Genomic DNA, 26,533 nt, shown 5'->3' with positions numbered 1-26,533 from the left:
AAAACCCACAGGGCGTTTTGAGAGGTACAGAAGGAAAGTATTGCTTTTTATTAAAAATAAATCAATTAGTCTGAATTAATATTTAACGAACAGAATGAGTCATTTTTTTTGACAGGTTTGACAATGATTTTCTGTCACGTTCTGTTTGCATTGTACCAGCCAAAAGTCTATAATTGCATTTTCTTTTGCATATGTTAATGACCCTTATTCAATTTGCATAATCCTCTTTCCCCCAAACTGTTTCCCACTGTGGGACTTATAAAGAGTTTTCTTATCTTATCTTATTATACACATTTCTTGAACATATTCTTGGATTTGTTAAATGTTGCACATGTGCACATCTTTACAATTATGAACCATTTTGTCAACATGTCATGAGACACTGTATCAAAAACTAGTTTTAAGACTTTTATTATTTTAGGTTAGGCCTATATCATGCTGGATCTGCTGCACAAAATAACACAAATGCCATTGTACCGGCAGAGGAGGACTGGTTGCTCTGGACTACTACAAAATATGAATGCACTTACATTTTAAAGACTAAAGAGAAGCTTCTAAAATGTAAATACAATCATATTTATGTATATAATATTAAAATGTTATACAATCAGATGGTTCGATATCCAATCATGGACATATTTAAGTGTATTCAATGCGCTTGACCACAATACATCCACGATGACCACGCGCTGTCTGTTGTGTGCACTCTTGTATCTTAGCGACGCAAGAATATACCATGTGGAGGTGACCAGCTTAAAACTAATACAACTTTTACATTACAACCAACTTTTTTGTTGAATTTTGGGAATGTGAAAATACTTTGTAACTGCAAATACACTTCTTCACGCGCATGTAATGATTTTAGAGAGCAGATTTAGCTTTCGTTTAATCTGAAGACCTCCAGACTTCCCTCTTCCAGCTGAAATTACGTGGCCCATCGCGCTTCCGCCAACAAACAGCGGGTCGTTGAAGAGGAGTCCCTCTTGGAAATAGGTAAATTCTAAGGTAGTTTGATTGTAGGGAGAGCAAACATATTATTAACAAAGTATGTTTTACCTCTGTCTCTGTGTTTAACGTCAGTTGCATGTCACTATCATGTATTTCTGTTACTTTTTAGGTTTAACAGTCAACTGCTGTCTTGTGTAGAGAAAAAAACTTCCTATGCTACTGAATAGACGATAGTTAGCGGTTGCCAGACCCCGAGCCAACCGTTAGCCTCTAACTTGACAGTAAAGTGACGCCAAATATGCTATTCACCACGTAAAAATTAACGATAGACTTCAAACTTGCCAATTTAATAAAACTAGTATTTTACAGTTGGCTGAAAGTGAAAACTATTGTAACTTTTCCGTCAAACAGGTGTCAGGTGTTGTGCAGCTAATTAGCCGTAATTGTACTCACCTGGCCATGTTAAACTGTGATGTACTGTGATGCATTATTTTATACTGTAGCCAGCGTTCGTTCTGGAAAATTCAAGTTCCTCACATTTAAATTAGGCTAAACTTAACGGGACCCGTGTACCTTCACCTCAATATTGAAAAAATAATATTTATATACATATATTTATTTATTTGACCCGTGATAAAATAAATTCATGCCGCCATTTTGCAAATGTAGTCCTGTGCTATTTCTTTATAAAGAGTGATGATGTTGGCCGATGGAAAACCATATCAACATAACTTGAATAGGTTTAAGGTTATAATTCATTACATGTGACTAATTACTAAAAAACACTTGTTTTCTGTTGAAGTGATACCATTACAGCAAATGCACAACATTTATGGTAACGCTAAGGTTATAAAATACTGTACGTTTGGTTTTATTTCTAATATTTCTCTGCTTCTTTTCCTCATTGATGACAAACTACACTTTTTAAAGCAACTTCTTAATGTCTAAGGATTACCAGACATTTTATTCTTTCTCCACAGTGAATGGAGAACTTCATCCTGTATGAGGAACTTGGAGCAGGCAGTAGCTCTGTTGTCTACAAAGGGAGAAGGAAGGGCAATCTCAACTATGTAGCCATCATCTGTGCCGACAAAGCCAAGAGACCTGCTATCACCAATCACGTAGGATAGTTCTTTAAACTGTGTCAACTTTTCAAGACCTCTGTAACATTTTAATAACTTTTAGTTATTAGGTCCAAGTTTTATAGTATAATTGTTTTATGCAGCCCAGGGAGGCATACAAAAATCGTCTAACCAACTATGAAATAATGATTTAACCAATGAAGAGTTATATTATTGTGTTATTATTCTATTAACAATGTTTTCATCTTGTCAAAAACAATAATCCTAAATTTCTATCAACATTGTCTACCAAACAGTCCTGACTGAAATCGTGGGGATAAGGCTTTGAATTCTTTTAAGGGAGAATATTGCTTATGTGCCCTGCAATAAACTGTAACGGTACATATTTAATTTAATCTTTCTGTCACCTTTTAGGTACGTCTCAGCCATGATCTGGATCATCCGAACATAGTACGCTTCTATGAGTGGTATGAGACAAGTAACCATCTTTGGTTGGTAGTGGAGCTCTGTACAGGTCAGTAATTATTTCTGGCATTGCTGATCAACAGTCACTCACGATGCGGGTTTTCAGCCTCAGATGTGAAGTAAGAAATGCATCTTAAATCAGCTTAAAACTGATAACATTTCACAAATAGTTAATTCCCCTATATTCTGGTTCGTTTGCTTTATGACATTTATTTACTTTCATGTATAGATTGTAAACTAGCAGGTACTTTACGCTGAAAGGTATCAGTGTTGCTCTAAGTTCTGAAGTTTCTCTCTGTCCATCAATCAGGTGGTTCCTTGGAGTCTGTAATTGGTCACGATGGATGTCTATCAGAAGATGTCGTGAGGAGGTTTGGATGGGATTTGGTCAAAGGACTGAAACACATCCATGAATTAGGAATAATTTTCTCAGACTTGACCCCTGCTAAGGTTTGCATCTGCATTCATGTACATATAGGACTTACAATATAACAGCACAATTATGATTGTTATATAAATAAACACATAACTCCTTTTGTTGTCCATAGATTCTTCTGGATGGTAATGGAACTCTGAAGTTTGGTAACTTCTGCCTGTCCAAGGCAGAAGGCGAAACGCTGGAGGATTTCTTCACCTTACTCTCTACATCTGAGGAGGCAGGGCAAGGAGATAGCAAGGAGAGTTTTGACAACACAAGGAAAAGATTATTCGGTCAGATTACTATTTTTCTAAATCATGTTGTTTCTATATACATTGCATTGTTAGTTGATGGAGAATCTAACCAGTAGATTAGCCAAAAGGAGTCCAAAAAGATGTTCAATGTTTAAATGCATCAAGTTGAATTGGCACATGTCTTATATATCCTGGGGAAAACCTATTGACAACTGGGGAACATGTGAATGAGAAGCAAGGGGTTTTATTTGACAGGAGAAGCATGCAGAGAAAGACTACTTGCCAGCTGGGAAATGGCTGGGTGTGCACAGGAGATATATTTTAGGTCACAACAAAAACAACTCTTATATGGATGAATTTAGAAGGGTGGGAGGCATCGGGCGAGAACTAAGAGAATGGAGTAGCTGTTGTTATGACATGGTAATCATATCAGAAACTAAAAGCTGAGAACATGTTATACATTGTGCAGAAAGTGTACTGTATGATAGCTAAAAATCGATCGAAAGAAGTTCACTTCCATCGATAATTTAAATAATTGTTTTAACATTAGCCAATATATTGGTTATTCTTCACAATGTATCACTTGGTAAACAAGATTTTGAAAGCTCATAAAAATATACAGTCTTCTTTCACTACTTTTGTCTTTCCTGTGTGTGTATATTTTAGGTCCTCCAACCTACCGAGCTCCAGAGGTTTTACAGGGATCAGAAACTAATATGAGCTCTGATCTCTGGGCTCTGGGCTGTGCACTCTACTACATGTATACTGGTATAGCACACACACACACACACACACACACACACACACACACACACACACACACACACACACACACACACACACACACACACACACACACTCACACACTCACTCACTCACTCACTCACTCACTCACTCACTCACTCACTCACTCACTCACTCACTCACTCACTCACTCACTCACTCACTCACTCACTCACTCACTCACTCACTCACTCACTCACACCCTGAATATAAGTATAGTATACATAAGTATTAATAAAGTTTCTTTTTTTGTTGATTCTACTGATGATTAACTGGGTTAATTAATGATTAAGGAACAATGAGAGTACTGTGACTAACTACTGAAAGACTGAACTGTAAAAAAGGTGAAACAGTGCAGCAGTTAATGTGAAATAAGGTACCAACACTGACCTCTGAGCATCCACTACACTGCATGCTGTACTGTGTTGTAAACCTTTACCCACTTGCTTCACAGGTAAACCTCCATTTTATGCTGATAGCTACACTGAAATGACAGACATGATTTTACATCAGGAACCACCACCTCCCAGTCAGTCAGGTGATACACTCTCTGACATACACACACATGCGTGCATAAAGACACATACACAGATTTAATGTTTGATATATGTTTGTATTATGGAGTTGTTTTTTTGTTGTATTTTTTAATGAAGTTATCTTCTGTGTTGTTTGTTACAGCGTTCTCAACCAGTCCTCCCAGCAAGGACTTTCATAATCTTCTGAAAGACTTGCTCAACAAAAACCCAGATAAGAGGTCAGGTTCATAGACAAATACAAACAGATCCAGCACACACGCTATTCTATTACTATTACCGTATTTTTCGGATTATAAGTCGCAGTTTTTTTTCATAGTTTGGCCGGGGGTGCGACTTATACTGTGGAACGACTTATGTGTGAAATTCTTAACACATTACCGTAAAACATCAAATAATAGCCCGGGCTATTATTTATCTCAGTAACGTAAGAGACTAGGCGTATATCAGCAATCGTCACACACACACGTCAACCAATCAAAATTCGTTGGGGGCGGGTCATGGCAGAAGTGCATTGTGAAAAAAAAGATGCTACCTGCTACTTCCGTACCTATGAGTTGGCGGAGTTGTTCAGAAGTGACACCAAGGAAGTAGAGTTCATTGGATTTAGTGATTAGGAGTGACAGATTGTTTGGTAAAGGTATGTTCTATATGTTATAGTTATTTGAATGACTCTTACCGTAATATCTTACGTTAACATACCAGGCACGTTCTCATATAACGTACACTTATTCAGCCTGTTGTTCTCTATTCTATTTTTTATTTCAAATTGCCTTTCAAGATGAAATGTTTATTCTTGGTGTTGGATTTTATCAAATAAATTTCCCCAAAAAACGCGACTTCTTTATTATGCATTTTCGGCTGGTGCGACTTATACTCCGGAGCGACTTTTAATCCGAAAAATATCGTAGTATTATAAGCGTAAAATGTATCTGGCCAGGAATAATTACGATACAATATCCATACTGTCAATTTTGCCTTGCCTGGGAAAAGGCTGGAGGTTCTTGCTTATTTATCCTCATGGTAGCTTACTTATACACTGGAAATCAAAATTAGAGATTAAGTTATTAATACTTGATTTATTCGGGAATACTATTATTTTTTACTCTTCAGAACTTGATAGGATATCCACTGTGGCTATACCACTGCTGTACTAGTATGTTTTACATAACCAAGGCACTTGGTTTTTGTTGAAGTGGCTTGGTTATTTAAAAAAAACATGCTAGGACAGCAGTGGTATAGCCACAGCGGATATTCAATCAAATTCTGAACAACAAAAAAAATGTTTTTAATACTTTGTTCTCTAATTTTGATCTCCACTGTGTTATCGTAACATCACAATGCTGCTGGTGTTATTGCTGTGTATAATTAGTTTAATTTACGTTTCAACCATTTAGCTAAGTGGTTCATGAACAGATTTAAACAAATGTCCCAAAGTTATTTGATCGCTTTGTACTAAGATAGTAGCTAGTATCTTGTATCTCGTTCGACTTTTATTGATAAAGGAAGTCTAGTTCTTCACTTAAATTAAAACAAACAGCTAAGATAGTTAAATTTACTTAACTGCAACACTGAAAATTTCAGACTGCTACTTTTTACTGCATGTTCAACTTAGTGTCATATTTCTGTGTCCTAATGTTTCGCTTTGTTGTTTTTTGCTCATTAGGATGAACTGGTCAGAGTTGCTGCACCACCCTTTCTGGAGACAAGTAATAATGGAGGAGAAAGAGGAAGAGGTGGACGAAGAAGGAGATCAGGAGGAAAAAATAACCTGTGAGGGTATCAGTACAACTAGCTTGAGGTGTGTGGATATCGAATTTTTCTTTATTTTACAGCTCCTCCTGTCTCTGTAGACATTCTGTTGCAGCAATTTTACATACAGGTTATCTTTGTGAAAGTGTTAATTTAAACTTTAATGGAAGATGATGAAAGGAAGTTCGAGCCCAGTGTTGGTGTCTTTTAATCCACTGGGAGAGGCCACACATTTTGAAATGCCTTTTATGCACAATTCACCAGAACAACCAGTGGCCTGTAGACTTACCATAACATTAATATAAAACTGTTAATATTCTGCATAGTTGAGTAGTTTGGGATAGTGTGTGTTTTTGAATACCTCCACAGGCACACAAGGATCCCTGATTCTGTCCCCCTAGGACAGGCAAATAAGCTTCCCAACAGCCATTTGACCATCACCAAGCCAGCCCATAGGATTTCTAAGAAACTAATTTCATCACAAACAACAACTGCAACAACTTTCAAAGCATCTGATAGAAGGACTGATTACCAACAAGCTGTAAGACACACAACCTGTGGAGCCTTAAGGAACAACCATGGCTTGGACAGGGAGATGGGGGAGGAGAGAGGAGGAGAGGGGGAAGCAAAGACAGAAGATTACCCCAAGCTAACTGGGTCCCAGCAAATGTGCCACACACTGAAGCCCAATAAGTCACTCATTCTAGGTAAGACGTTCCTCGATGTCTATATTTTTGTGTTTTAAGTTAGTTTGGGAAGTTTAATACTTGGCAACTGCTTTGTTATTTAAGAAAATAATATAACAGTTGTAGTTCCTTAATCACTGAATTACTTAAAAATATTAAAGGTACTACTTATGAAACTGAAAGTAATATCTGGCACTTGGTTTGACTATGTGAGGCCCCATAGCAGTCTCACTGCTGAAGGGAGATCAAATGACGACGACTCATGAAGCACATGAGATTAAAGTACGTTTACTTAATCCAGGTTTATTTGCAACACATACATGAACACAAGAAAACCAAATTGTCCCGGCCACAACTCACTCTTCAAAGGAAGTATCTACCCTTTTATACAGTTGTCAGGGCGGTGGCAGTTGGAAACCTGGCATGGATTTGTTTTGTAGTCATTAATGAAGGCATAGACATTATTCATCTCCACATTTCCCCCTTCCTTGACAGCTGCTACTGTCACATACACAAGCTCACACTTGCATGAAATCTGGTTGTTATAGTCAAGATTATGCTAAAATATAACTAGCCAACTATATTTAAGATCCCTTTTAAGGGAAAACCTTTAATTTTGTTTTCCAGGTTTATTCCCATACATTCCTGGCAATTCCAATAAATTCCTGTTAATCCCCATGGAAAGTTTCAAACTCCCTGAATTTTGGAACCCTAATTACCATTTACCACATACGTTTGACAAAACAACACTGGAAATTATCACTGCAAAGCATATAACACCGGAGTGTGCATTTACTCCCACAAAGCTTGCTTTATTTATTACACTTACAGGAAGAAGCAACTATCATCCCATCCCTAAGCAAGGCTCTTTCTCAGCAGCAACATTGAGAATTTGAAACTTGATATTGTTAGGACAGTCACAACAGGCATGATCAGCAAACTTTTCCTGCATAAACAAAGATATAACATTTAGTAATGTTCATTCCTTTACCACATTATTTTTCAGTGTTTTTGTTTCACCATAACAGTTGTATGAACATGACTGTAATCTGAGAGAAGCTTCTAGAGAAGCTGCTTTTGTTCTGTGCTATTGTTTTCCCTTAAGATGCAAACATTTGGATTTTTCACTCTTTAATCTAGTTGCTATTGTGCAACTCTCATTCCTGATTAAAATGCATGCTCAATCTTTCCATTGTGTGGCCAGACATATGTTTTGTAATGTACCCTAGAAAATCTGATTACTTATATTTTGTATTTCCCCCTTCAGATAACATATCAGAACTCAAGCCAAAGAGCGGTGTGGATGACAACACAGAAGCCATTTTTTTGCTCAGGTCTGCTGCCTGTCTGCCTGTTTTGCCAGGGTTTGCTTGGGTCACATGGTTATACCTGTTCTCTCAGGGTTGTCTACCTGTTCTAGCCAATAAGCTATTTGATGCCTTGTTCATTTCTTCTTTCTGAAGAAGAATGTGAATCTCAAAAGTGTTCCACAAAATATTTAAGTTATACTCCATCCATACTCTTATATTGTGCATGCACATCTGCAAATACACTGCAGGAAAGTTTACAGTATAATACAGTGACCCCAGTGTCACACATCTATCCTTAGCAATACTACACTCAACAGCTACGACATCAGTATATGTATTAGGGGCGTCCCCTACTAAAATTTTTCATAGTCGAACCTGATTTGCCGCTTCTTGGCAAATGGACAAATATTCAACTGAAAGGATGCTGATGATTAAACAGTAGCAGATTGTTGTATTTCTGGTGCCCAGATAGATTTAAAGCCCAGCCAAGATGCGCTCTGATCCTGGATAGTACAACTTAGTCCAAGAGGCGGAGGGAGTGATGAGTTATTTTCACATTTTTAGCAACAGTATTTATTAATAGGCTTATATTTATACCCAAATAGGCTATTTATCATGGTTTATTGGAAGAAACCAAGCATCTATATGTAAAATCACACATTCAGCACCCCCCATGCCAGAATGGAATAATCCATTGTTTTTGCGCATTTTGCGATGATTCGACTATGAGATTGGCAGTCAAATCGGGCTCCTTGGAACGAATCGTAGAATAGTCGACTAATCGGGGTCACACCTAATATGTATACAGTATGTATATTTATATATATATATATCTCCGGGGTTAGACATAAGCAGTTAGTAGAATATTTTCTTCATGTTTTTCTTCTAGCTCCCGTGCCAACTCAAGGAGAAGCTGCAGTACCTCAGACTCTCCGAACCAGACCCCTGCACCACAGGTTACTGCCACTATATATTTTGGAATCTTCAAGAACATATGAACAGCAGAGAGTTATGGTTCATGCTAATATGATATGTATAACTGGTAAATCGACAACTTGGGTTACCAAGCCTATACCCAATCACACTACTGCTAAAGACTTAAATATATTCACTTTTAACATTAAGGCATGTTATCCTCTGCTTCCGTCCGTCAGTGTGCCTTGTGATAGTTCACTCTTCTGCTGAGGTTGACTCTTCTCTCTTTCATTTTCTCTCCTAGGCCAGTACTGGTACTGACATCACATTCTGTGTGAAAGCTCTTCTCCATACTGACTCTGATCTGACTGTCACCCGAATTGTGGACAACCCTAAGGTACAAACATGCAATATTATGGCACACAGGCTATTTCAAATTTTATGGTGTCTTCAGATACTTTAAACACATCTGTCTGACTTTTAATAATATATAGTAGTAAGTGTCCTTTGAGGAGCAATATCTTAAAAACTCCTCACAATTAAATTGTATAAGGCAGGGCTGCAAATTAACTTTTTGGCTCACCTGCCAAGGGGACTGGTAGATGAAAGAATCTATCAGTTAAGTACATTTTTTACCAACCAAATAATAAATTGCCTCTTATTGTTGCATATACATCTGTTTCAGTACTTTTAATTGAGATAACAGTATTGTGTAGCAGTACATGCTTAGAAAAGAGGCCAAAGTATTATTTAGAAATACATCTTAATATTATTGATTGAATTTCAAAACGTTGCAAATTGAAAACTTTGACAATGCAAAACATTGACAGAGGAAACTCATTAATTCCTCATCAGAACTACGGATGGGACCGATCTGATCCAGTCCGCATCTTTTATTAGAACTCCAACCCCATGTAGTCAGGCGGCCTGCTTCTAACTGAGCTCTCATGCCACAGCGTCACTGCTGTCCTTGGATCAAAGCCACTGCGCCAAACTTTTAAAGAGCGGTGACACGTAAGCTACCTTGCTTCTGAGGGAATCTATTTTCTACAGAGGTGATGTCTGGGGAGCTATTTCAGTGCGACATAAAAAAAAAATCCCTGGTTTTGCGCTAACGTTTGCTAGCGTCATATTTTATCATTTTATAGCTACTACAATGTTTTGCCATATCATGCATAATTTATTGCACAAGCATGACAATCGGGACAAACATTTACCTACCCCGTGGCCAGGGGAATATTTAAGTCAAATTTGTGAGTGGCGAAAGCTAGTTTACAGCCCTGGTATAAGGTCAATAAACAACATTTCTAAAAAAAAAAAAAACAGGGTTTCAATATTTCAAGTTCATCTTTCACTGTAATTTTCACTGAATTCAGTGAAACACCTTACTTGGAAGTAAAGAAATAGTTACATGGGAATTGTGATATGAAGATCAGACAGCTCATGTGTGGTGTTTTCTTTTTATTTACCAGATTTATAAGAGTTCTCCTGTGCGATTTGATCCCAAAACCCTTTATGTACCAGCATATTCAGGTAATATAGTACATTTCTTTTTTCGAGTCAGTATCAAGTGAGATTGTATTAGTGTCCTATAGAAAGTACAGAAGTTCTATGCATGGTCATTGGCCCAAATCTGCCTTGTGGCTGTGTCTTTGACCTCTCCTCCAGTTGAGAAGCTGCAGTCCCTGAGTGATGAAGAGTGGACGGACTTCATCTTACAGCTTTGTTCATCCCTTGAAGAACAGAACCCCTCCACTGCTGCTCCTCCTCACTTCACAGCCACTCGCTCCCGACTAAACCTGCTGTGCTACCTCTGCTGTGTCGTTGGACATGAAGTGACTGCTAACAGGCTGATGAACTCAACCCTGGTAGGAAAACATGTATTTACTTAGGACCCCTGTTGATTGAATATTACCCTAATGGAAACGCACCTAATTTTGCAGTTTTAGGGAATATTTCGGACTTCAACACTGCATGGTAGTGTGGGAGTCCTTGTTTTCAGCTCAGTGAATCTGAGGTTTCAAAATATCCTATTTTTTCCGTTTTGTATGTTTGTAAACTGTCAACATAACATATACAATATAATTGCTTTTGATATATCACTTTTTTTCTCCATCCTTGCAATCCCTTTGACACATTAGTCAGCAAAGAACGTCACCAGGAACATATACTTCTCTTTCGTCTGGCTATAAACATGAAAGTCCTGAGTTATAGTTAGTTATATTTTTCAAAATTAAGAATTTAGTTTTAATGGAACACCTGAAAAACTAACAACACTTAAGCAAATGGAAGTCTGAGGAAGGGCCTGGTGCTGGAATAGTTACACAGCATTAAATCCTTCTAACAGAAACTATTTCTGTTTTATTCACCCATCCAACTCTCTTTTCCCTCTATTCAGCTTCCAGTATTGACCCAGCAATTACGACAAGCTGCTAACTGGGATGTGTAAGTACATTATATATGTATTGTCTCTATAAGCCAGGGAGCATGATTGTGTGCCTTGCACTAATATTGAACAAATGGTTAAGACGGATACACAGCAAAATGAAAACTAAAATAATTATTGGTGGAGCTGAACTACAAGCTATTGAGATTCTGATACCAAAGATGCAAGACTTGGCAGAACTTAACTATGATATAAAGGCTGCTAGATGAAAAAGCGCACTAAAATAGCAAATAGGGGAAGACAAGCACTTAATACACCTTTAAGGATGTGTTCTCACTCACACAACTCTCTTACTCTCTCTCTCTCTCGCTTTCTTTTACAGTTCTTTAAAAACAGTTCTTTAAGAACTTATCTCCAAATTACTGCTATAACACATATCATGGTCAGTGAAAGCTAAAACAAGTAGGTGTTGACAAAGACCCAGTGCTCTTTATTGTAATTGGAGGGTTACAAGCTGTGATTTTCTCTTACCAGGACAGATTTTAGAATGTTAGTTAGTTTTTGATAGACCTATGTTGATATGTCAACATTCTTGACATTTATATTCATTAATAAAAAAATGTTTTCCAGACGGAGCAAGGTTCTCAGAGTGATGGGCCTACTGGCTCTGCACTGTACTGAACTGGGAGAGGACAGTTCTGTTTCTGAGGTCTGGAACGCACACACACACACACACACATACCCACACCCACACACACACACACACCCCTAACCTAATTCAGACCTGAACCTTAAAAACAAGTCATAATCCCCCAACATTCCTTTGTGTCATAGATCGTTCAGCCTACTACACTACACTGGAACTCTAGAAAAAGCATAAAACAAATCATTCTAAAACAAATGTCTGTCAAATAACAACCCTGTAGCTGCATGTCGTATGGGATTTCACTGGTGGATTCCCAGTCCAAAGACATGCAGGTTTGGTTAATTGTTGATTTTAAATTACCCTTAGGTGTGCTATAGCCTGGCAACCTGTCAAAGGTGTACCTTGCCTCTTGTCCAATGTCAGTTGGGACCCTCTAAAGATAAGTGCTTATAGATGAATAGAGAGAGCGATTCCCAAACCTCTGCCAAATATTTTGAGGGCCTATAACCCGCAGTACCAGTTTACACCTTGAGGGGACAGTACATACCAACAGATATGCAGATAATGTGAATGTACATAAGAGCAATAAGTGCATACAGTATGCATAGTATATTGATTGATACCCCTGCTTTTGTTCTGTTTAGGGTCTTATAAAACTTATAGTCCAGCATGAAGGGGGAAGTCTGCCCTAAAGCAGCATGTGGATGGGAATACTATACCTGTTTGGTCCACACTAACGTTATTGTACTAGTGTGTACCAGCAGATGGCAGTTTTTCATTAACAACTCACTCACTCACTCATTCCACTTCTAAAAGCTTGCGCTTTGTAACCTGAAAAAAATGTATAGTAATATGATTTTTAAAAAAGTAAGGATTTTTTTTTAATGATAAGGCTATTATGACAACTGGAAGCGGTTGTACTATAATGCCAGTGTAACTTTTATGGTATTTAGGCAGTTACAGTTACAGTTAATCGTTTTTATTTACAAATGATACCTTTTTAATTGTTAACTACATAATAGTAATACTATTACCATAGTGGACTTCCTTTGTCATAGTTAATGAGTGATGCAGGTGAAACTGCTATACATATAGTCAAGTCAATTTTATTAACATCAGAAATCACAATGTAATTTGTTATATTATGCTATATAAATAAAATTGGCTTGATTTGACTATTAGACTAGATTTGTTTTTATCCAGATTACCCAATAAACTGGCAATTTAGTGCATGTAGCTACTGAGAGTCAGTGACACACTGAGCCCCCCTCAACACACACACAAACACTTCTCTCTCTCTCTCTCTCTCTCTCTCTCTATCTATCTCTCTCTCTCTCTCTCTCTCTCTCTCTCTCTCTCTGTCACACACACACACACACAAACCTTCAAACTAAGAGCTGTTGAACGGTTTCTATCTTCTTGTTTCTCTACTCTTTTTTTGTCTTGTTGTCTTCTGAATGTAATCCATTCCTCAATTACAGCTACACTTCTGATCCCAATTCTGATCCCAAATCTGCTCTCTTTCCTGGTTTGTCTTTTTCTTCTCTCTTTTGCTACTTGTTCTGACACTTTACTGCTACCGAGTCGTCACGGCGATTTACAAAATGGCTGACTATGGCATAGCACTGTTTTTTACAGTGCGCTTGTTGTGAAAGACAAATGGCGGAATTTTTTTCCCGCTACCCTCCTTAACTCCCTGCAGCTACCGAAGTATGACAAATTGTTAAGAAAAGGACAATGCGTGTGTGTGTGTGTGTGTGTGTGTGTGTGTGTGTGTGTGTGTGTGTGTGTGTGTGTGTGTGTGTGTGTGTGTGTGTGTGTGTGTGTGTGTGTGTGTGTGTGTGTGTGTGTGTGTGTGTGTGTGTGTGTGTGTGTGTGTGTGTGTGTGTGTGTGCTTGCAAGTGGGCTTTTTTTGAGACGTGTGTACAGCAGAGGTCCTGCGTATATAGTTTTCTGTGTCTGTTCTGTTTCTCTGTTTGTGTGTATGCATGCAAATGTTTTGTGTTAGTGTGTATTATGCTATAGTGATGCTAACAGATGAGCAATAAAACAGCACATAATTGCATTTCTATGTGTGTGTGTATAAGAGTGTGTTGTCTCAGCAGGGGTTCTCCTGCTGCAGTCCTGCTGATTGGAGTGTCAGAGTTGGGTTTAGTTACCATGGTAACTGCTACATGCTCCCCACCCCCCCAAAAAACAAAAAACACACACAAACGCTCACACACACACCTATCTGTCTCATTTGGTTTCACTCTGACTTTTCTGTCTGTCCACCTGCTATCTCTTTTCTCTTTCCCTTTAGTCCGTTTGTCTTTGTCCCTCACTCTCTCTGTCTCTATCCTCAAATATAATTAAATAAAAATAACATTTCCTAGATTATTGCTCCTCAAGCTTGCTGCTTTCGTTATGCCACATGGGGAAGCTGTACTTTCAAAACTAACTAGATATCATTTTCGCCTTCACTTATCACTTCCAAAGTTTTCTGTGGCTTTTACAGCGGTTTAGCCGGTAAAGCTTTGTACTGTGCAGGGTGTTTCATGGGTATATGGATTCTCAACGCATTCTAAAAGCTCACAGCAGTCTTTAGGAACACACATTCAGAGGACATTGGCGCAAGGAAGACACTTGAAGCCTTAATTTGAATATTGCAAGGGAAAGATGAGAGCCACTTGTGTTGTATAATATCTGACAACTAATGATTGTTAATTTAAAAAAAAACATTCCAAACTGACAGTACAGTATAGATTCATATTATTATGGTCAAACAGAAAACATAGCAGTTTTATTTTCTGGATATATGTGGTTAAGGAGATTCTCAGAACCTGCGCTAATGTATGTCCAACATCTCTTAAATAAAAAAATTGATTAAATACAATAACTTTATTTTCTTTGAATATCTCAACCAAGCACTTGTTGTCTTGTTTTACCATTTGACATACATTATGCCATATCTACCAGGGGGTACTTATATACATAATATATAGAACATATAAACATTTTGCAAGGGTCGATCCTAGGACATTTCAGTAACAAGCTAGCATGTAAATTTAGAAAATTAAGCAAATTTAGGTGGAAATCTGGATGCTTGAAGATGAGAGGGTTATCTCTGACTGCAATGATGCAATACAGCTTTATACATCAGTCTTCTCTCACCTCAGCAGAGACAGGCCTTGTATTAGCTGTTATAAAATGTGCCCCCATAATCCACCAACCTCTGTATTATTTCCCTACACATTTGTCCCAAGTGTAGACACTCATGTGCACTATTTGTATGTCTCAGATTTGCGTGTGTGTATATGTGCAAGACTTCTGTGTCCCGTGTTGGATGTCTTTTTATTCTCTGCACCACTATATGGGTGTTGTTTATGCATGTTAATTTAGTGCGTATGTTTATGTTTCCTTGTGTGCATTCATGTGCATTATTTGATCAAAGGGAGTGTTGATGCTGAGATAATGATAATGTGTTCTGGGAGGGAAATAGGGGAAATAGTTTTGTGTGTGCACAGGCTTTTGGTTTTCCTCTCTTTCAGTACCCTCTGCCTGAGAGCAGCTGCATGACCAGTTTCAAACACATCCCAGAATCTCAGCTTCCCACTCTGCCATTAATGTTATTAGAGGGTTTAGCTCAGGAAGGGACTGAGGGAGAAGAACAGACAGCAGAGATGTGAGAAAGAGGCAGAAAACCAGGAACACATACTGCATGTACCATTCACATACCTGGTTAGAAGTGACACAACATAGTACAGTATAAGTTCATAGTTTATATATAAATACATTTAAATAAGGTCAACTAAAACATATTGGCATCTGTCCTAGTCTCAAATTGTATTGGTAATGTTCAGACCTACTCAGGATTCCAGTGGCAAACTGATACTGTACCATGCTCATCTGTGGCTCATGAGGATACACCACGGTTCTTGGGCAGAAATAAAAGGAAAGAATAACTCTTCTGGGAAAGGAGAAGATATGTTGAGGCAGTACATGACAAACAGTCTGTTACCACTTCTCACCCTACAACGAGAAAGAGGGAAAGAAGGTGAGAGACTGTGAAAGCAAGTGAGTGTGAGAGAAAGATGTAGGTGAGGGGGGGGGGGGGGTGAGAGATTATTTGATACATACATAGAGAGCAATTCAAAATAGAGCAGGGGGAGAAAAGACACAAGTACAGTGAAAAACAATAGAGGAAGGAGAGACTGAAAACAGAGATGGATGGAAAAAGAAAAAGTGGATAAGAGAGGGGGGGAGATAGAGGAGTGAGGCAGAACTTGCATCAGATCAGAGACGAGGAAGCTGGCAGTAATGCTAATGCCAGGAAGCAGCGAGCCAGCAAGGCTGTCTCTGCATATACTTAACTCTGTGTGTGGTGTGCATTCCTTACAAGTGAATATGATTGCATGAATCTACCTAGTTTTGTGTGCGCATATACGTAATGTTCTGTTTGTGTATGCACGTATTTGTCGCTTACTATGTATTGCATGTATGCATTGCATGTATGCATTTTAGTGGTTCTCTTCATTTTCACTGTTGTTTCATCCTCCTTTTCTCACTCAACCCTCTCCTCTTCATTATTTACTTTTTCTGCTTTTACCCGTACCTCTCTTTAGTTGCTCTCGTTTCTTGGTTGCATATAAAAAAGATTTGAAAGATTTAAAGATCAATTGAAAATAGTATATTGTTTAAAGTCGGTGGGATGAAACATTCAAGTTTTAAAATCTTTATGCCATTTATTAGACGCAAAGAAGTGAAAGGCAGTCTTCTGAAGTTAAACAGGCCTTAGTTCTAGTTTGGTGAGCAGTGGTTTTAGAGGAGTGACTGCTGCAGTTTTTGCAGGGGTGCAGTTTTTTTGTTAGGTTTTTTTTTTTTTTTTGGGCAGTTTTTTAACCCTTTATTTTATAGGACATACAGGAAATGGGGTGAGAGAGCGAGGGGGAGATATGCAGCTAAGGGCCGGTTGGTTGAAATCAAACCAGAGGCCGCTGCCTCAAGAACCTTCAGCCTCTTTACACGGGGCGACTGCTCTAACCACTCAGTCACCGCCCTGCAGCAACCTACTTTTTCATATACAGTAGTACACAGCGATCAGTACGATATTCATTTCCTGAAGTGGAACACAAAGCATGATCATAAACTGCATTAAGTTGTTCTAAGTTATAGCAAGCAGCACAAGAACAAGGGATATCTCACTAGTCAAGCACAACATGATTTTTATTACAGATGTTGTATCTTAAGTTTTTGTGCCTCTTGCTCTACATGCTGTTTAAAAGTGGGACCGCTGTCAACTATCCAAATACCCAAGTACGCTCAAGATTGGATAATATCAAATTTAGTTACAGTGTAAGTGTATGCATGGCAGGGAGAATTATGAGTTCTTGAAAATGAAACACATTTTGTTCTGTCAGCATTCAGTACAAGTTTGGGATTGTGCAAAGTTTATGTCAAATCCTGTCATATTCTGAGACTACATATGACAGAATACTAACTTTGTTAGATTATAATAGATACTTGAAATAGTTCAATGTTATTGACACCATCTAAGAGCTGTTGATTTCATTCTAAATTATAAATGACATACATTTTTAGTTTTAGAGAACATGAAGTCTAGGTTTTTATATTTTTTTCCCATTGATTCTGCAACAATAAAATAGAAGTGCTGATGAAAGTATATCTCTTCTCTCTTTCCAGGCTGTATCCACACTGACAGACATGTTGAGAGACAACCTGAGGAACAGTAAAATAAAGCAGTTCCTGCTGCCACCACTCGGGGAGATTCTCTACCTCATCGCCTCTCAGGTAGACTATGCAACAAAGAGGCCAATATGAAGAGACAAATATAAACAGACAGATACTGCACCTGAATGATCTAAAGAAAAAAAGAAATGGATCCAAACACACACTATATAAGTGAGAAATGGTTGCACATGTGCACCTGCTTGCATGCACACAAAGGGCAGGGAATTCAGTAGTCCCATAGCTGACAAGAATATTCTTTTCCCCCTCCTATTAAGATTATTTTTTATTTTTGTTAGACAGGATATGACTATGTCTAAGTTTTTGACCCCCTGGCTTGTATAAAAATCCATCTGACTGTTTGGGAAGTCAAACAAACGATTCAGGGAAATGCAGAGATATGAAGACAAAAAAGAAAACTGATATTGTTGTGAACATATGAATGTGCAATCATTTTCAATTTAAGCCAAAAGGAGATAAATCATTTCTCCACAGTTTATTTAGAATGGCTTTTAAATATGTAATGTAGTATACAGTAATTTGAAGAATTGACAAAAAGACAGAGGGTCAAGCTATATGAGAATATTTCTCCAGCTTCTGTAGCAATTATTCACTGCCTCACTCATTGTGCCCAGTCTTTGGGAAAAGATTCCTTACTCTTTGCCTCCTTGGTCCATTTACAATATGGCAAATTATAAAGTTGCTCACCTCTAGTTTTTAAATTATGTTTGAAGTAGAGACCTTAACTTCTAGGCCACCAAGATGCCCCCAAGAAATGTTTTTTTTAAATGTCACTCATACTCACTCATCATCAACCGCTTGTCCCTATTGGGGGGGGGGGGGGGGGGGGCACATACTGTCTGTTATGTTTTTAAATTACTTTTTTTGAGTAAAGTTTCTCTTCTCCCAACTCTTAATTAATCAATGCAGAATGACTGCTTTCTTTTAAATGAATGAGTCAAAGTGATTCGCGCACAACACTGATGCCAGAAAGATCAAAACACATTTCCTTATTACTTCAGTGAGAAAGGCATGAATGAAATGCATGAAACTGAGTGCTCTGTCATCAGGTAATGGAGTTTAAATTTACATGCTGACTAAATTGAATTGAAAGAGAGTTGACCCCGAGCGCTGAAAATTACAAGAGAAAGAGTGAAGGATGCCTTGTTTGACTTCATTAGAAAAGGTGATACCAATTAATTTCTGGTTAACCTCAATCTAGCCAGTCGATTAAGCGTAATATTTTTATTTACAAGACTGATGGATAACCTCCCAAAATTGATCATCCCGCCTGATTACACTTATTACTCTCGTGAAGTAATGGGGAATCTGATCAGTGCCCTGTACAAGCTCTTAATAAATTGACTTCTCTGGTCCTGGAAGAGCTGTTTTTCCATGGATGTCTGTGGATTCTTAACAAATAATAACTCTATAATTAACTGATTCCTGTACCTGTATCAGAGTTCATGTGCAGTTGTTGAACAGCCAATCTTGAAAGTGTAAATGCTGTCAGTTGCAGTAAGAAAACACAAAAGCTAGATCAAAGAGTCTTTAAAGAAATAAACTAGATCTTCTGTAACATGTTCAAGTATAATGGGGCGGTGTTGTTTTCAATGTCACTGAAGTTTTAGGGTAACAAAATTAGCATGATTTGAGTAATTCCATTCTTTAGTGAATGAGGCGTTGTGTGTAAAGAGTAGATAAGGATGTCATCGAGGAGAAACTCTCATTTCTTTCCCTACTACACTTTTTTTTAACAAGAACGCAAAACAACTGTAATGGTTTGTTTGTCCAAAAAGTCTGTAGTACAATTATAACTTGTACAGAAAGCTGCGACTGAAAGAGTCTATAAAGTCCCTAATCACTCTTATAATAATAAAATAAAAGAAATAATAATTTGCTGTATTGCCTTTTTAATTTGGGATTAGCCCTTAGCACAGGTTTCTTACTGTATGTTAAGCAATGATAGTGATTAGTAAGAGGTTAGTAGTATCTTCATGTTCTGCTGCCTGCTTGTCTGCTTTGGATTGAGATTTGGATTTTAAAAATATTCAGCTATTTGCGTTTTGAGTTGATGACAGCGATTAGCAGAACTTTCACTGTCTCAGACTTATTGCTTATTTCAGTTTTGACATAATTTGATGTTTCTCCAGACTCCCCTGGTGGACTGGTAGGTTGGCTGTCTGGTGGGTTTGCTGCCTCAGTACCCAAGGTTAGACATAACTAAGATATAGCCACAAAAACATGAACTTTTATTGGACTTTGGATTGATAGTTTCAAGGTTGAAGCAGTACAGTTGGGCACGGTGCTTATTAGTCTTGGCCCTCTCAGTCCATTTTCGATTTCACAAGGGGTATTATAAATATATAACTTGCTCAGTGGAAATCAATGGTGACCGGGTAAGAAACTTTTTCAAATCACAGCTAAACAGCACACTAAAATGTGTTCCTAAAAAATATGTGAGAAATAGACAATACAGTTAGAGAATATCGGTCATAGTTGATCAGAGCTGTCTAGTTTGACAGTTTGATCTGACTTTCGTGAGCCAGAAAAAACAGCTGAACATTGTCTTAAACTCGCCCCACTAGATAAAAGGTTGTGTGCCAGGTCGGCTTTAAATCTGTCTGTATGGGAGAGGAGCTGAACAAAGTTTGAGATTTGTCTGGTTTCCAGGCTAGTATATGACCACAAACTACAACAAAAAGTGTATCAAAATAGTAAACGACCACAGAAAACATTGTTGAGGTTTATACTGATTCCCTTCTTTTAGGTATCATTTACAGCACATGATGCTGAAACCCCTCAATGAATACAATAATACTGAATACACAATAATATTGAAGTTCTTTGATCTGCATCAGCGATAGTTAATATCTTCATTACAACCACTTCTAATGAAAATCCTAACCGTAGGATGTGAACCCATCCTGACAGGTGGAATCACTTTGTCTGTTTAATGGCAGGAAATTATTTCAGTAATGTGGAATGGCCCTTTAAGTGTCCCTAGGTAAAATCAGCCACCTTGCTCCTCTCTTCTTCTGCAGCACCAGTCAATGACAACGATTAGCTATAGCCTCCAGTGCTGTCCTTATCCTCAAGGTTAGATATAGCCTAAAGCCTAGCACAGTAGAAATGGAAGGGGGCACTGTTTCATGAAAAGATGTCAGTTGAAATAATCAGTTATTTTGGAATGACATTATATAGAGTTTTGTCAGAGAGGAAGTACATATTTCTCTCCTGATCAGATTAATGAAGAGTCAATCACCAAAAAATAACAACAATTATGATTATTTGATAATCAAGTAATTTACTTACCAAAACTGCCGAACTGTCAAAAGTGTGGCTTGTCAAAGATGATGATAACAGCATCAATTGACCAACAAAAATTTTGCAAACCTGTTGAAATTCTCCACTATGTCGGATCAGGGACTACATAAGGTTGTGAATGAAAGTAAGTTTCCCATATGCTGTCTTTTTATCCCAGTCCACTAATAGCTTTAAGAATTGTTTTAACTGTACGCATCACTCAGTCAGAAAGATCATACACATCTCACACACAGCTCTACGCAGCTTTTTCGTGGAAGCATAAGCTAGCTAGCTAATTAGATGCTAAATAAGTAAAATGTAACCAAAAAATGTTTCATCCACTTGTAGCAGCACAGGAAAGCACATCTCTATGGTAGATGAGTGAGAACTTTATTTGGCTCATGTTCTGTAAAGTTAACCAGTGTGGAATGAAAGCATGGCAGAATTAGCAAGGTTCTAATCACTAGCTGCCTGCTAGTTCGCAGCCGGAAAAAAGCCAAATAGTAGACTGGAGATGAGCGGTAATGGTCGACGGTCCCTCACTCTCACTCCTCGCAGCTAAAGAAACATCTTCTTGATGGCTGCATTCTGCAAACCTCCCAGTGAAGGGAGGGAAATGAGTGCTTTCTTTCTGTTTTGTGATGGATCAGTGTAAACTGGTGTACATAACATAGTCTTATCATGGGCCGATCAACATTGATCACAAAACAGAGAAAACTGATGGAAACCATTACTGTCTGTTATGTTTTTATATAAATCTGTAATTTTGTGCTTGTCCATAAGGTCGGAGGACTGACACTGGAGTAAGCCAAAAATGTAATGAGCAAAATGCTGCTCACTGCACAGATCACATACAGTGGAGATCAAAATACTTGATTCATTCTGAAATACTGTTTTATAGGCCAGAATTTGATAGAATATCCGCTGTGGTTATACCTCTGCTGTCCTAGCATGCTTTTCTTTGAAATAACTAAGGCACTTTTATTTTGTGAAAAAAACAGTGGGCAAAATTAGAGAACACTTTTAGATCCCTCCCAGTTAGTGGTGTTAATCTGGCACCTGGTGACAATTTACTTATTGTTGGACACACCCTTTTGTGTTGCTCAAGCTGCCTTGGCCCTCTGCTTTCTTCATTGTACAGAGAACATAGCCTTATTTTTACGACTATACAGATGCCAAACAGCTGTATATATCATGTTTCTTTTACTTGTTTACAAGGTTCTTAATGGTTTGGGAATGGCCTAAATTACTTATTCTTCTTCGTGTCATAATCCTTCAAAGCCTCTTAGATCCTTTGCTGGTGTTTTTTAAATACTTACTATCACACAAATGAGAAAATTGGCAGCTCAGCCTTTTTTAACTATGCACCAAAACTATGGAATTCCTTACCCAAGGCGTAAGAGATGCAAGCTCTGTCAACATTTTCAAAAAGCTATTGAAAACGTATTTATTCAGCATTGCCTTTAACTAACTGTCATTCTTCCTTTGTTATATTGTTATCGTTTACATGTTTTCTTGTTCTTACTTCATTTTTGTTTGATTTCTATTTTTCTCATATTCTTTTGTTCTTAGCATACCTGTTCTTGCTATTTGCTAACTCTTTTCTTTATTCATTTAATTGCCTGGTTTTATCGCACAGTGTCTGTACTTGTTTTTGCCTATTTTTTATTTATTCTCCTGTTTCTTCACTTTTCACCTCCCTATTGTAGCACTTTGAGCTACACCCCTTAATGAAAGGTGCTATATAAATTAGGTTTTATTATTGCAGTTATTATTCTCCGTTGCATATAATTGTTGGGTTTTGGACTGATGGTAAGACGAAACAATGATCACCTTGGCCTGGTCTTGTGATGGGCATTTTTACTATTTTCTGACATTATAGACTAAAAGATTAATGCATCCTTTGTTAAAGTAGTAGTTGAGAGATTAACTGAGTGAGTGAGAATACTAGTTACCTACGGTCCTGTAAATTTGGTGCAGTATGGTGAAAGTTTGAATTATTCGCTTTTTTCTAACGTTTATAAAAAATGAGTGAGATGATTGAGTACACAAGCAAGCAAAATTAAAGAAAACGTTCACATATTCAAACATGCTCACACATACTTTTTTCTAAGTACAATGAATATTTTTGAAGCAAAAAACTGTTGAATTTGAAGTTATGAAAAGTATGTACACACAGACAGTGGTAACCCACTAATCAAGATGTCATGGCTCCTCTTGCTCCCTTCTCGCCTCCCCTACTTGGCCCTTTCTTGCCCTTTTTCCTTTTCTTCACTCCTCTTTACTTGCTTCTCCTCCACGTTATCTCCCACTGTACTCCTCCACCCCCCCTCCCACATCTGTACCCCCTCTGCCTCTCTCCTCTCACCCTTTCTCCCTGTCTTCTCTATGTCTCTCTATCAGGAGAAGAAGAGAGGCTCCCCAGAGGGACTGTGGTTCGTTCCCGCTGCCGCCTACACTGGCTTAATGAGGAGCCTGCGGGAAGGGGTGAGTGTCTCTGTGTATGTCTGCGTGTGTCTGTTTTTTGTGTCTTCGCCTGTGTAGCTGTGACTAAGTCTCTATCACTGTGTGTGCCTGCAAGTGTGTGCGTGTGTGTGTGCAAGTGTGTGGCAGGGGATCCCTGTGAACAGTAATGATGAGGCAGCTGTGGGGGCCTAAAGCGTTGTTTGCCAGCTGCAAGTCAAGGGCATGCAGAGCAGTCACACACACATGCACACACATACTGTTACCTGCATCAAACACAACCCTTTACTGCTCAGCAGCCTGACCTCAGCAGCAATTAGGACCCTCTAGACACATACAGCAGCAGAAACACAAGCAGAAATATAGATAGCTCTTTCTTTTTTGCTTGATTTCTTTCTTTCTTTCTCTCTTTTATCTCCTCTCTTTTTCTATTTAATTATGTGTCCCCTCTTATATTAGTCTGACTTAAAGGGGAAAATTATAAATCATGGCCTTGTTTAGTATAATAGTATAACAAAAGGACACATATGGTCTTATTTTGGTTTGGACCCTGTGCTTCTAAACTTCAGCAGAAATGTGAGATTTTAACATTGGCTACTTGTTTAAGTTTTGCTTTTTCTTTTTGTATCAAATTGTGTACAGCCGAGGGCTTTCATATCACACCATTACATATAATAGTGTTTTTCTTTGTAGGGTTCATACATGGTGGGCCATTGCTGCTGAATAAAGAGAGTTTTGGTATGGCTGAGACTACAGATACAGTAAACAGGTAGAATGTGAGAAAGAGATGGATGGATGTTGTTTTGTCTCTCAGAGGTAGACAGGGTCTTACTGTGGTGGCCCACTATGGCAGAATGAATATAGATGAAACTCTGGTCTGCACAGTTGTCAGTTAGTATCTACTGTTGCTTCATTACCACTGGGAGTGTAGTGGGTGGGGTGTGTGTGTTTGTTGGGGGGGATAGATGAACAGAGGAAGGTGTGTGACAGGAGCAGGGAGAGGGGTTGAGGGGAGGAGAAAGGAGGTTGACTTATTTATCATTATTGAGCTGTGAGAGTAGGCTGACGGAAAAATTCACACACACACACACACACGCACGCACACACACACAGCCTTAGGGACCAGACACTCATCCCCAGACCCAATCTGCCTCTCTCTCTCTCCCTCCCTCTCACCCTCCTCTCCCCTTCCTCTCTCCATCCTGCTTCTTTTTCTCCCTCTCCTTGACTGGCTGTTTTTCCTATGGATGCACAAGTATATTTGCTATTATATTAAAGAGCAGTCTAAATAGTCTAACTTTGTCTCTTGGGCTTTACATGTCCTAGAGTTAACAAGGTGGTCACACTACACCATAGCTCACTATACTTCCACAGAAAGTCATATATTTGCTTTGTTGGGATATAATTATATCATTCCTAATGCAGACATTTTGTGTGTTTGTATATTTGTGGAACAAGTAAGTATACAGGAAAAGTAAATTTTTAAAGGCTTTGATCATCCCTACAGGTGTTTTAAGTTAACCTGGTTGATTAGTCCTCTTCTCACTGTGTTGGTGTGTAAACTGTGATTAATTGACACATTCCAGAGTCTCCTGTTTGCTTTGTTGCGCATGTTCAGGCAGGACAAATTCATTTTTAAAAATAATAATGTTTAGTGGTGGATGGAGATTTGTGACCTCATAAATTCCTATCAAAGCTCCACCAAGCTTCAGCCAGCTTCAGAGGTCTAATCATCTAGACCAGGTGTGCCCAATCCTGCTCCTGGAGAGCTACTGGCCTGCATGTTTTGATAACGAGCACATCATCAGACTGTTGTTGTGTTAAAGCAGAGAGAGACCTAAAACATGCAGTGCAGTGGCACTCCAGGAGCACGATTGGGCACCGCTGACATAAAACTAAAAACACTGTGTGGGTGTTCACAGGCTTTAAGTCAGCGTCAGGGCAAAGCCACACAATCATTTATCACTATCTATTCAGTTATTTGCAGTGCAACTAAGTCTTTGCTATCGTTGGATACTCTACTAGAAACAATGGTGTCATTGCAGACAGCTGTGAGACAGGAATAGATAATACATTATGTCTCTTAGAAAAACTGTAAATGTAACTGTCCATTCAGCAACCTGTGACTTGGCAGGGCATTGTGGTATGTTCCCTGCTAGCTAGCATGTTAGTGTTTTGCTTGCCAACTATAGTACCCCAAGCACTTGCCCTACAGTCACCAAGCTTCCAGTACCACCCATTTCACAAGGATGTGCAAATTAATTTCTCTTGGCTGCTTTCTGCTGTGAGTGGGTACTCACTCATCAGGCATGAACAGATAAGCCTCCCAAAGACAAAATACTGCAGTCTCCCTAAAAATTAGCCACGAGGGCAAAATAGGAGAAAATCAAAACCTGAAAATGGAATTTGTCTCAGACTTAAGTGCCTATAAAGTATACTTAGATTTTTTTTCACTGGTTAAAGAACTCATGACAACTCTTTTATATCCTTGTAGAGACTTCACCATACCAACAATTCGGTAGTCAGGGCCAATAACAGTGGAATTACACGATTCTCGATGCCAATTCAATACCATGTTAAAACAAAAAGCAAGAAGGATTTTCTAAGATCTCATTTACTTAAACATGAACTTCTTTATTAGCAAATTTGCAAAATATATAAATGCCATTTGTATAACAGACATACAGTACAACAACTAAAGATTCATACACAGAGAATGCACACATTGGCACCAACTGCATGCATGTGCACACGAACGCACGAATGCACTCCGAATTACTCAAAGTAGATGCAGTCATTTTTACAGACAGGTGGCAGGTAGTTTATCTTAAAACATTAACATAAAAATGTTTGCAAACA

General features: G+C 38.3%; 1 protein-coding gene across 1 annotated transcript in view; it reads left to right on the top strand.

Moving 5' to 3' along the window:
* Positions 1-969: 969 nt before the first annotated feature.
* ulk4 (unc-51 like kinase 4) overlaps positions 970-26,533 on the top strand; it is a 102,324-nt gene continuing 76,760 nt past the window's right edge. The window contains exons 1-19 of the mRNA XM_083918531.1: positions 970-993; positions 1,929-2,069; positions 2,445-2,544; positions 2,806-2,945; positions 3,044-3,206; positions 3,834-3,935; positions 4,405-4,488; positions 4,629-4,704; positions 6,150-6,262; positions 6,637-6,942; positions 8,189-8,255; positions 9,121-9,199; positions 9,451-9,543; positions 10,619-10,679; positions 10,815-11,014; positions 11,545-11,591; positions 12,163-12,241; positions 17,861-17,968; positions 23,615-23,698. Of these exons, the coding sequence (XP_083774657.1) occupies positions 1,932-2,069; positions 2,445-2,544; positions 2,806-2,945; positions 3,044-3,206; positions 3,834-3,935; positions 4,405-4,488; positions 4,629-4,704; positions 6,150-6,262; positions 6,637-6,942; positions 8,189-8,255; positions 9,121-9,199; positions 9,451-9,543; positions 10,619-10,679; positions 10,815-11,014; positions 11,545-11,591; positions 12,163-12,241; positions 17,861-17,968; positions 23,615-23,698 (2,040 nt within the window). The 5' untranslated portion in view covers positions 970-993; positions 1,929-1,931. The remainder of the gene's footprint in view (positions 994-1,928; positions 2,070-2,444; positions 2,545-2,805; positions 2,946-3,043; positions 3,207-3,833; positions 3,936-4,404; positions 4,489-4,628; positions 4,705-6,149; positions 6,263-6,636; positions 6,943-8,188; positions 8,256-9,120; positions 9,200-9,450; positions 9,544-10,618; positions 10,680-10,814; positions 11,015-11,544; positions 11,592-12,162; positions 12,242-17,860; positions 17,969-23,614; positions 23,699-26,533) is intronic.

This window comes from Echiichthys vipera (genome assembly GCF_963691815.1).
Source record: "Echiichthys vipera genome assembly, chromosome: 8".
Classification (NCBI taxonomy): Eukaryota; Metazoa; Chordata; class Actinopteri; order Perciformes; family Trachinidae; genus Echiichthys; species Echiichthys vipera.
The sequence above is the reverse complement of the archived record's forward strand: the minus strand, read 5'-3'. Positions and strand labels throughout refer to the sequence as shown.